Here is a 12,513-nt window from a genome sequence, read left to right on the forward strand (position 1 = left end):
TGGGCTGTCTGGAGACAATTTTTCTCTTTGGAAATCCTCGTGGTTTGCTGCTACTCGTGGAGGAGAGGCATTTCTGCCACACCTCAGCCACAGGGACAGTCACCTGGCTGTGTGACTGGGAAGAGCTTCCTGTGCACACCTGGGCCAAGGCATGTGTGAAGGAGGTAGAATTTGGAGTTGAATGAGTTTGGGGTTTGGAAGATACTAATGTGCTTTTTATTCCACTAGAAACTGCCGTGTGCTTGCTCTGTTCATTTTTCCTTTGGAAACAGAAGTTTTTCGGAAAGGGAAATGTGTAAAAGAGGTCAGGAAGTGTGAGAACAGTTGGGTTTAGGTGGTGTTGACATGATGTCTTCAGAGGCAGCTGAAAAGCAATAGAGTCCTTTTATTTTCCAGATATTTAAGTTTTAATTCCAACAGCATTTTTAAGTGGCTTTTGGGGTAAAGTTTTTTATAGATGTGGCATAAACATTTTAATTCTTGATATTTAACTAAAAGCCTTGATGCATGTCTGGATTTTCATCATCTTAGTCATTAGCAATATTGGATTATTAGTCATGTCATGTCATCAAGGAGGTGCCTGAAATCTGTGTGGAGCTCATTACTGACACTGTTTTGTCGTCTTCGTGAAGAGCACAGTGTACTGACAATTACAGTTACACTGCCATGAACAGTTGTCTGAATCACCAAAAACTGGTTTAAGCAGCTAATAATAGGCACCAAGTTGGAAGCCTTTAGTCAGATCAGAAGGCAGCGTGTTCTGAGTGCTGAGCAAACGGAGATGGGAGAGAAGAACAATTTCACAGAATCCCAGACTGGTTTGTGCTGAGAGGGACCTTAAATCTCATCCAATTCCAATCCCCTGCCATGACAGAGACACCTTTCACTGTCCCAGGCTGCTCCAAACCCTGTCCAGCCTGGCCTTGGACACTGCCAGGGATCCAGTGGCAGCCACCCTTCCCAGGGCCTCCCCACCCTCCCAGGGAGCAATTCCTTCCAGTATCCCATCCAGCCCTGCCCTCTGGCAGTGGGAGCCATTCCCCGTGTCCTGTGCCTCCATCCCTTGTCCCCAGTCCCTCTCCAGCTCTCCTGGAGCCCCTTTAGGCCCTGGAAGGGGCTCTGAGGTCTCTCCAGAGCCTTCTCTTCTCCTGGCTGAACACCCCCAGCTCTCCCAGCCTGTCTTCATTTCCACTTTGACAAACACAGAGACAGTTTTGGATAAGGATAATTATTTGGGTCCTGTCCAAATATCACTACTAGAAACACTTTTATTTTAAGGAAAGGTATTTGTGTTGCTAAGGAGCATCTCAGCAGAGGGTTTGCTCTGAAGGTTTCAGCTGAAGCTGAGCTCTCCATCACAGACCAGTGATGTTACTGCTGTCATGGTAGCTCAGATAGACTTGTGTAACTAACGTGGTTTGTGATTATAACATTTTAACACTTTAGCTTGTTTGTCTGAGGGAGGAATAGTTCCTGTGCCAGCAGTTACATCTGCTGCCACAGCTGCATTGACGAGGGGCACGGTGCCCGCGCTGCACACTGGTGTTCCTGTGGCAGCCCTGCTTTCCCTCAGGTCCCTAGGGAGGATAATCCACCAGGCTGGAAATACAGATATTGCTGCACTTTCCTGCTGTGGCTATGGTTTGTGCTGTAGATGTATTGATTCCCTTCAAACACCTTTTTGGTCTGTCTAATTGAAAACCTTTCCCATTGGCAAGAGAGAAGGTGTCTCCATGCTGCCCTTGCTGCAGTGAATGGAGCCCAGTCTGGTTTGTCCTGTTGCACAAACTCTGGGATTGCCCAGCAATGTGAAAAACTGCCCTTCTCTGTGAAACCTTGACAACACATGGGTGGCTCTCTGTTGAGGAAGAACATTTCCTCGGGGCGTGGAAGGAGCTTGCAGTGTGGAGCAGTACCAGGACGGCTGTACCTGGAATGGCACCAGAGAGCTGGAGAGGGATTTGGAGATGAGAGTGAGAGGCAAGTGCAAAGCTGTATTCCTTAATTAGAGTTTTAAACACACAGGTGGGGCTAGAAATGTGGAGGTACTAAGATGTAATACTGATTGCCTCAATATAACAGGGAGCAGAAGGTGCACAATGCCTTTATTTTTATACTTTTATATTACTTACAAGAGCATGGAGAGACAGAGCAAGGGGGAACGGCTTCCCACTGCCAGAAGGCAGGGATAGATGGGATACTGGGAAGAAATTGTTCCCTGGGAGGATGGGGAGGCCCTTGGATACGTGGAAGTGCCCAAGGCCAGGTTGGACAGGGCTTGGAGCAGCCTGGGACAGTGGAAGGTGTCCTTGCCATGGCAGGGGTGGGACTGAATGAGCTTTAAGGTCCCTCCCAGCCCAAACAAGTCTGGGATTCTGTGATACTGTCTCTGATTTCTCTTGCCATCACTTACCAGCCTGTTGAAATAACAAACTCTGTGACTTCCATTCCTCATTGTCCAAAACGCCAGCCTTTTGCTCGCCAGTTTTGTTCCAGCCAACTGAAACTTCCTCTCCTTGTGTTTATAACCAGACTTGGAATGAAAACTGTTCTCATCTTCGCATGAGGCTGCAGAGCTCTGGAAATAGCAGTTCCCTCATAGTCCTTCATTCTCCCCAGTGCTTTACATCTGCAATTTGTCTACGTGTGCCTTGTTTTATTTAAAGACTTTTACTATTTTCAGTTAATACTTGGGGATTCTGTTGCCCACAACAAGCTCTTGCAAGGTACCTGCTGTGGAGCTGCAGCCACATGCTGCTTAAGTCATATAAGATCACAGAGCAGCTGACAGCACGACTCTGGTAACTCTCTGCACAGTCCCAGTGGATTTGATCCCTAGTCCTCCTGTATTAAAGAACAGGAACTGTTTTGTGTAATTCCCAGTTAGCTCTGCCTCTGCAAAATGAGGGGTTTGTAGGGTTAGAGTTAACACATTATAGCTGTAACACTTCTCCCTTGTGTAGCACCCGTTAGGGCTGGATGTTAAACTGCTCAGATTCCTCCTAAATATTGGGTGTAGTGTACAGGTGAATAAATAAATGTATGGACTTAGTGAATAATGCAAGCCTTTCTGGAGAGGGATGGGGATTACATAATCAACACATCTCTTCTGAGAGTCCTCAGTTGCCATTAGTTTTGCCAGAACAGTTGTTTCTGCAGATAGATTAATTTCCTGAGCTTTGACCAGTGTGAAGGGAATCGGGACAGGTCTTTTTTAACATGGAGGAGGAAGAAATTAGCTGTGCTCTGTTTGAATTTTGTGAGAATATCAAATACACTTTTCTTTAGCAAATTCCTAGGAGGATAATGTTCAGTGGCTGCCTGTCCATTCTTTCTTTTTTTGCTTTTAAAATTGGTGACTTTTTAAAGCTGCTTAAAAGTTGGAATTTGCATTCCCAGAGAAATTGAAAAATGTAAAGCAAAAAAAAAGTAGAACAAGCAGCTGAAGTTTTGAAGTTTATAATCAGAAATGAAAATGCCAGGAACACCTTTGAAAAGCTTAGTTTCCGTGGCATTGAAATTCCCAAAGTATCTGTGTACACATGGATGTGGGTTTGTTATTTTTTGTGTAAGAGGTTTTGAGCACTAGTTACAAGAAGATTCTGCTTAATGTTAAATTGAAAAGTTTCTCAGTGTAAGACAGTTAGAAAACTTCTTTCTGCAATGCTCTTTTTACAACTGCAGGTTCAAACGAGAGTGTCCAGGCTCGGAGAATTCAATTAGTGAGTGCTTGGCTCCTGCGCAGTGATGTGTAATCCTGGGCTGTAGCAATGCTGGGTGGCAGGGCCAGCTCTGACAACATTCAATTATGCAACAATAAACACATTGCAGAGCCTTCTTGGGGCTGCACCAGCTGGGGATGGCTGCAGCAGCACCACTTTGGAGACTTTGCCTTCTTGACTGCCTGAAGAAGCTGTCCTAAAAACCTGACCTGTAAACAAGGAGGAAAACAAACCCGGGTGGTGTTTCTGTGAAGTCAATCCAGGTACATAACTCAGAGGCTTTAACACATTGTCAGCCTTCAAAATCCTTGAAAAGGAAGGTTTAAAGTGCTAGAGATTATAATTCCTTTTTTTTTTTTTTCTATTGCATCTTTTGTTGGAAAAGCAATTGGCCAGTCCTTCAATAAAGAGTTCCATGTAAAGTAACTCTTCTGCCTAAGCCAGGGAGGCTGAGCAAAGAGAAGGCAGAGCAAGTACAGAGCTGGAGCATTGTTAAACAGAATGACAGAATAATCTGAGCTGGAAGGGACCCACAAGGATCATAAAGTCCAGCTTTTAAGTGAATGGGGGCAGACCCACAACCTTGGTGTTATTATTAGCATTGCTGGGCTACGTTCAACAGTGTAATTTAAGAAGCTTAACACTGACCTCAAACTTGTGTAGTTGAGGCTGCTGCAGTTTTTTAATTGCTGGAAGACTTACCTTAGTCACGATCTGAACAAATTTTAAGTTTGAAAAAAAAAACCCAAACCCAAAAAATGTATTTCATGTGGAAAAGGTACAACCTGTGTCTTGTCAGGGGAGGCGTTTCTCTGCCACAAATTGTTACTAATGGTAGAAAGAACAGCTTTAGAAATGTCAAGATTTTCCCGATTTAAATATTAGTAAATTCTGAAGAGTCAAAGTTAACTAGAATTTGAGATGGAACCACTTTGTGACAGATGCTACAATATTTTTTTTAATATTGGAATTACACCTTCTTACTAATAACATATTCCCAGCTGACCCTTTGGCCTGAGGTAACATCTGGCTCTCAAAAGGAACCACTTAAGTTTTGCCTCCTCCAAAGGCAAACCATGGAATCATTTAAGTTGGAAAAGCCCTCTGAGACCGTCGAGTCCAACTGCTCCCTCAGCGCTGCCAAGGCCACCACTAAACCTTGTCACCAAGTGCCACATCCACATGGCTTTTAAATCCCTCCAGGGATGGTGACTCCACTGCTGCTCTGGGCAGCTCTGCCAGGGTTTGACAACACTTTCAGTGAAGAAACTTTCTCTGAAATCCACCCTGAGCCTGCCCTGGCCCAGCCTGAGGCCGTTCCCTCTCCTCCCGTCCCTGTTCCCTGGGAGCAGAGCCCGACCCCCCCGGCTGTCCCCTCCTGTCAGGAGTTGTGCAGAGCCACAAGGTCCCCCCTGAGCCTCCTTTTCTCCAGGCTGAGCCCCTTTGCAGCTCCCTCAGCCTCTCCTGGGGCTCCAGCCCCTTCCCAGCTCCGTTCCCTGCCCTGGACACGCTCCAGCCCTCAGTGTCCTTCTTGCCATGAGGGGCCAGAACTGGGCAGAGCCCTCAGGTCCCCCAGCAGGGCCAGCACAGGGGACAGGCCCTGCCCTGGTCCTGCTGTCACCCCAGTGCTGGCACAGCCCAAGGGCCATTGGCCTCTGGCACCCCTGGGCTCGTGTCCAGCCACTGGCACAGCACCCCCAGGCCTTTCCTGCTGACACTTCCCAGCCACTCCTCCCCAGCCTGGAGCATCCATGGGCTTGCTGTGGTCCCAGGGCAGGACCCAGCTCCTGGCCTGGTTGAACCCCAGACACCTGGCCTCAGCCCGTGCATCCAGCTGTCAGACCCCTCTGCAGAGCCCTCCTGCCCTCCAGCAGATGCACGCTCCTGCCCAGCGTGGTGCTGTCTGTGCAGTCCCTGAGGCTGCCCTCCATCCCCTCATCCAGGTCACCAGTGGACACATCAAACAGGCCTGGCCCCAGTGCTGAGCCCAGGGAACCCCATGGGTGACTGGCCTGGATTTTGGGCCATTCACCTCCCGCACTGTGCCAACACCAGAGCCACTCACCTCAGATCATCTTGGAGTGTGCTGGTGTCATCCTTGAAAACAATGAGATCTGAGTTTCCAAAACTGCTCAGTGCACGAACGCCCCTTTCCAGACGAGCCTGTCCAGCTGTTCCGCTTGGCACCGTGAGTTCTGTGCACTGCATTTGTCACCAGGGGGAAATTTAAGCTCATTCCTCTAAATACCAGCAGCTGCTTGGGGTCTGCCCTGCCCTGCGGGGTCTGAGAAGCCGTCTCTGGGCCATGGCTGTAGACTGAACAGAGAGAGCCTTGAAATCTACTTTTAAATCAGTCTGTCAGCAGCGAGAGGTGTCTGAGCCGTGCCGGGCTGTCTTCCTTCCCACTGTATTTTTAACTTTTTTCAAGAGATTGCTCGTTATGCTGATTACATTATTTGCAGTGGTTTTGTCTCCTTTGATGCCTGTGCCAGTAGTGCTTATGTAAAGGGACTTGATGATATTGAATGGTAAGAATGAACAAATGCAGCAGGAATTCAATTGCTATTTTGCTCTCAAGCACAAGTGTTCTTCTTTCTAAATCAAGTCTGACCACTTACTATGTCAGCCAGCTGCTTTTGTTGGAGACATGGAGAAACTATTTAATTCACATTTGATTTAAAGGAAATTTTTGTTCCCTTGAGGTGCATTATTTAATTTAGAAGTTTTGGAAATTTATGATTTCCAAAACGCTCTGTGGGCTTTGAAAAAGCTGATCTTCATCTTAGCTACAAAATCCAATGTATTATGGGTATGTGCCAAATAATTGGCCAGCACTACCCTATCCTCTGAAGAGAGAGGGAGTTTGAAGTTATTTGTCAGATCACTCAGGAATTATTGAAGATGAGTCCTTTCAGGTACTTTTAAAATTAAACTTCTTAGTCCTGCAGCCATCCACCTCAGCTGGTACATGCAGTTTCAGAAATCATGTTGTAGAGCACCTGATAATTACTGACAGTTTAAAATACCTCACTGTTACGTCATTTAAAACTTGATTAGTTAGTAGACACAGCTCTTCTTAAATTCCAAATTTTAAGATGCTTGTGAGTGTTTTCCAGTAGTTTGACAGAGCCTTCCCATGGGTGCAGTAAACGCTGCACTGCTGTGAATTTACAGCCCTGTCTGCAGCACTCTGAAGTCATCTCAGCTGCTGCCACGTCTGTGCCTCGCTCTGATGTTCAGCAGAGAGTTTGCAGGGGAGTTTGTGTGCTGATCTGGCAGAAGAAGCACCCTGCCAGAGCGAGTAGCTGGCTGTTGGATGAGCGTGCTGAAATGAAGTGAGGAGCTCTGGAGCCGCAGCGCTGGGATGGGATGTGGCAGCCAACAGTTGGATTGTCTTTAATTGCCAAAGACCCTCAGTCAGGGAAGCACACACGCTTCTTTCATGAGGACTGGCAGTGCCAGGAGGGCACTTTCTAAAGAAGAATTGCCATCAGTTGGGTATTCAGAAGAAAAATGACTGTTCAAAAATGACTGTGCAAAAAAGCAAATTTTCATTATACCACGGTGGGGACACTCCATTATTAAGTTCTTTGCCTCTCTGTGTTCAGACAGAGCAGGGTTTCTGTGCGCTTGATTCATCACACTTGGCTTGAGAGACAGCACAACATCTCCAGATATCGGAGAGGCTGATTTTGTGGTGCTTCAATGTCGCTTTTATTCTGCCCCTACTCAATAGAGCTTTGTGTTCTCCTGGCTCCTGGAGGTTGTAATGCTGCTGTGGAGGCAGGAATGATGGGGAAATATGGACCATAAAAAATATTGGCAAACTGGTGTTTCTCAAAAATATGACCTGTGCTTAAACCAACAGCAAAATCTTTATTTGACTTTTAAATCATGGCATCTGATTGTCTTTTGATTCTTGTGAGCCTCTAAACAAAAGCATGATGTATTTTTACATCATCCCAGCAGCTCACTGGGAACTAGGGATTCAAGGCATGGTAAATATACAGGAAAAGTCTGCAGTATTCAGACACACCCCCTGTGTGAGAGGGTCTTTCTGTTTGCTGGGGTGCCAAGCAGAGGGGCTGGGCTGGAGCTGCCCACGGTTGGTGGCAGAGATGAGGAGCACAGAGCCCTGGCTCAGCTGGGCCCTGCCTGCAGCACTGTGCACAGAACTGGGGGCAGCCTGCAATTCACTCCTGCATCTGAAGGACTTGAATCCAAACATGAGTGGAAGACAAACTTCAGGAGCAGGACACAAATATTCCTGAGAGCTGGCAGCATTTCCTCTGCGTTGTTGATGCTGCTCAGTCTTTCTCTCAACTTCAGTTTGTTTTCCTCCAAATACGTGTTGGCACATCTGTTTGTTTGCTTGTTCTGTGCTGGAAACACCTCTCCTCTTGACACCCCTGCTTTCCATCCTCTGTAACTTAGCTTGGAGCTGGAGAGAGGAAGAGGCCGTGTACTTTGCAGTGGGAACTTGATTTTTCAAATCCCAAATTGATCATGGGATTGATGAGAAATGCTGTTCAAGTGTAATGGCACGTGCTTGATGATTTGCAGGACAGTAATGTATTCTGTGTGGGAACATCTGCCGTGAGGGAAGGGCTTGGGGAGGGGGAAAGCATGTGGTAGAGCTGCAGATACTACTTCAAATTTACTTACATGAATGCAAAGAATAGTTTAATTAAAGGCAGAATGCAAATTCCTCAGCTTATAAAGAAAAGTATCTGGAGAAATCTGGTTCAGTGGTGTTCCTGACAATCTGCTGGCTCCTGGTGATGCTTTTATGGCACATTTACAGGGGGCTTTGCTCAGCCTCTGGAAGGACAGTACTCAGTGTTTGTCTCAGTTCACTTGCTGCTATTTTTACAGCTTTCTGTGTTCAAATGGCTCAGAATAACATGCTTGTCATTCACCTGTCAGCTGAGAAATGTAACTTATTTCAGACTTTCTTCCCCTGAGAGTAGCTCTGGGATGTGGAATATCTTCAATTACCAAAAAATTCTGTGCTGTCCCCATCCTCCGTGCTCTGAAAAAGCAGGTGTTTACAGAGGTCCCTGCTTCAGGCTGGCCTAGTTAAGGGTGATGCTGTGCAGCAGGTCAAGGTTGTGGAGTAAAGTTTTTAGCATCACAAGAGATCCTGTTCACATTTTGCAGGCCTGTGGATGCATCATGAAGATCTCCTGTAGCAGTTTGATTTGATGAATTGCAGCATAGAGGGAGGGCTGGAGGAACACCTGCCAGGCTTTACCTGACATGTAAAGAGAGGAGGGCCCTCACTGAACACCAGCAAAGCAGCTCCAGCTCCGTGGGCTTGCTGCTGTCTCTCCCTGGTGGGATTGGGCTGTTGAACTGTGACTGCAGCTGCTGCCAGTGCTGCACTTTCTGCTGCGTTACCCTGATCAGGGCTAGCAGTGATGTCTGCCCTCTTACACTGGCTGGGGGTGAGGACTGGACCTGCCCCAGCACCCAGAACCCCCCAGGCCCTGGGCTGATCTCACAGCAGGACAGGGGGAGATTCTGTCCCTGCGCCCCTGTGCTCAGGTGAGCCCCCACCTGCAGAGCTGCCCCGGCCCTGGGCCCAGCACAGGGAGGAGCTGGAGCTGCTGGAGCCAGCCCAGAGGAGGCTCCAGGATGAGCAGAGGATGGAGCAGCTCTGCTGGGAGGAAAGGCTGGCACAGCTGGGATGGTTCACCTGGAGAGGAGAAGCTTTGGGCTGAGCTCAGGGTGGCCTTGCAGGGCCTGAAGAAGCCAACAAGAAAAATGGAGAGTGACAATTGACAAGGGATGGAGGCAACAAGATAAAGGGGGAATGGCTTCCCAGTGTCAGAAGGCAGGGAGGGATGGGACATTGGGTAGGAATTGTTCCCTGGGAGGGTGGGCAGGCCCTGGCACAGGATGCCCAGAGCAGCTGTGGCTGCCCCTGGATCCCTGGAAGTGTCTAGGGCCAGGTTGGACAGGGCTGGGAGCAGCCTGGGACAGTGGAAGGTGTCCCTGCCATGGCAGGGGTGACACTGGATGGGCTTTCAGGTCCCTTCCAACCCAAACCATTCTGGGATTCCATGATCCAAAGTGTTACGATTTTATGTCTACAGAAGGAACAGGTGCCATTAGTGATTTCAAAACTCTTTAGATCAGAACAAATGTGGAATCTTTTTGTTCCATGATGGGTTACTGGTTAGTGGTCACTGTTGAGATTAGGCAGAAGTTTTCTACAGAAGGAAATAACCCCCAAGTTCCAACAGTTGTGTTTTATTTTCTCCCCTCTCTGACGCAGGTTGCCAACTTGGCCTGCTCCATCTCCAACAACGAGGAGGGTGTGAAACTGGTTCGTATGTCAGCCAGCCAGCTGGAGGCCCTGTGTCCCCAGGTAAGGAGAGGCTTCACAACAGGAGACAAACCCCAGCCAGCTGGTGCTGCTCTGGACGTGCTCTGCTCTTGTAGTGGCTGTCTGTGACTTGCTGCAGAACTTGACTTTTTCCCTTAGTACATGTGTAGAGGCTGAAATGCAACATAGGCATCAAGACTTAGGAGCTTTAAAATCCATGGCAAAGGAATCACTGATGTGAAAGGGTCATTTTTATGTCATAGCTCTAATTCCATTTGGCCAGGACATTCCAGTAACCTGCAGTTAGTAAATGTGGGAAGCTTCAGTGCTTTCCTGTGCACATCTGTGCTGCAGGAAGGTGCCTTGTGTAGGTGCTAGCACTGCTCCTGGGCATGCTGTAAGATGAATTATAAAATACTATTTTTGCCTGAGTAGAATATAAATATGCCAAATCTTCCCAATGGAGTAGGATGAGAGGAAGTTGGCTATGTGTGAACAGTGTGAACCTGGCTGAGACTACCTTTTAATTAATAACTTTTTAATGGAAACAAGGAAATTAAGTTTATATAAGCACAGACTATCCTCTTCCTTTTTGACAGCCCGGTGTTTTAAATGTCAACAACTAGATACTTGGATGAACCCCTGAAGACTGCAGGGTGCTGTTGATTTGTGTAATTTACATTTTTTAAAGCAACAGGAAATTCAGATCGAAAACATCCACATAAGCTGATGCTGGTAAGGAGGAACTAACAGAAAATATGTACTCAGAAAAATTGGCAAAATGGCTTTTTATGAAAATAAAGTGTATTGTCTCAGGATTACTTGGAATTTCTCCAGGTTTTCCCATCTGTACTGGTCTTTTCTAAAACCAGTCAAAAGGAAGAGGGGTGTTCACCTGTACCCACCCAAGCAGGAGGGGATTTGGAGGGAATAGGTGAAGGCAGTGTGAGGAGCAGGACTGTTTCACCTTCTGTATGACCTGCAGGTGACTGTGCTGTTAAACAGGTGAAGACAGGCCCCTGAACATAAAGCCTAAAACGTTTAAAGCCTAATGTTTAATCCTAATCCTTTGGGCATCCCAGGGTGGCTCTCTGTGCTCCCACTGCTGCATTTGGCTGAGCAGTTCTCTGTCCCCGCCCTGGGGTGAGGGCTGTGCATGGCTGCTGAAGCCAAAGGTCAAGTTTTGCAGTTGGAACAAAGCATGTGGAAGAAAAAGCTTTTAGAAATCCATCTTCCCTGGTACGAGGGCTTGCTCTTTCCTGGAGGAGCCAACTAGGCTGATGTAAGTTTTTTTTTAGTTATCTCCCAGAATATGGGTGTCTAACGCAGGGTGTTCCAAACAAATGCTGCTGCTTTTGAAAATAATCATCTGAAGAAAGTTAGGTTCTCTTTGAATCTAAATGTTTCTGGTGGTTGTCCAAGTCTGTGGGGGTGTTTTCCTCTCCCCATTGCTGAAATTGTGTGTATTTCAGACTCTTCTATCTTTGCTTTTCCAACAACTAACTGCCTATTTAAATAAATCTACTCCTGGATAAAATAAGCACCGTGGTAGTCAGCGTGAAATAATGACCCAGCTGTAGTCACCGGTGTAGCCACATCTCCTGAAGTGCAGCTGTTAACCTTTGACTTTGGGGATTATGGACAATATATTTAACACACATTGGAAGCTCTGAGTATCTATAAATGCACAAGGGCTTTAACTGATGGATTTTGGCTTTACAAAGGTCACATCTCTGAACTTCCAAGCCTACAGTTGAGATGCTCCACTGCACAGTCTTGCCTTAATTTCAGGGTCATCACCAAGAGATTAGTAAATGACACTATAGATGTTCATAGCAGTTGAAAGAGTGCTTTTATATTACATTACATGCTCTTGGGTTGATTCCTTAATGCTCTAAGAGTATTTAAACATGTTGTGAATCCTGAGAGATAATTAGGGGCACTTGCCTAAGCTGTTTCACAAATGGCATCTGTGTTTTCTGGTAACAATAGCTTGTCTGGTGCCAGAGCAAGCAGCACAGCTCTCCATCCTCCTTCTCCTCAGCTGCCTTCCTCAGCTTGTCCCCAAACCCCAGGTATTCTCTACAGTCTCTAAAAGATTCTCAATATCAAGAACCACAAAGTGAGATTTTACTTCCTTTTCTAGACAATTACCTATTTATTTTGCAGTTTATTCCCCTTGAGATTCACAGGTGCTTCTTGAATCCTCTTAGGTGGCTGTCCTGAACAAATGTATGAATTAGGCATAAGATACAGGTTAAACCCAATATTACATATATGCCCTATATGTTTTTGGATGGGTATTTTTTGGCTCAGGTGGTATTTTTCCAGGAAGATGCTGGATTCAGAATGAGTCAAGTCAATCAGTAATTACAATAGTCCCAGAAACGTCAAGATATCAGCAGCACACAGAAATACAATATATGAAATGTAATTCCAAGTATTGTTGTGCTTGAAAGA

The 12,513-nt window shown here is 46.6% G+C and overlaps 1 protein-coding gene across 3 annotated transcripts in view; it reads left to right on the forward strand.

The window, feature by feature from the left end:
- Window positions 1-12,513, forward strand: part of CTNNA1 (catenin alpha 1) — a 118,218-nt gene that overhangs the window by 76,548 nt on the left and 29,157 nt on the right. For all 3 annotated transcript variants that reach the window (XM_068205494.1, XM_068205496.1, XM_068205495.1), the window contains one exon: window positions 10,003-10,095. In XM_068205494.1, coding sequence (XP_068061595.1) covers window positions 10,003-10,095 — 93 coding nt within the window. The remainder of the gene's footprint in view (window positions 1-10,002; window positions 10,096-12,513) is intronic.

Source organism: Anomalospiza imberbis, chromosome 15, assembly GCF_031753505.1.
Source record: "Anomalospiza imberbis isolate Cuckoo-Finch-1a 21T00152 chromosome 15, ASM3175350v1, whole genome shotgun sequence".
Classification (NCBI taxonomy): Eukaryota; Metazoa; Chordata; class Aves; order Passeriformes; family Viduidae; genus Anomalospiza; species Anomalospiza imberbis.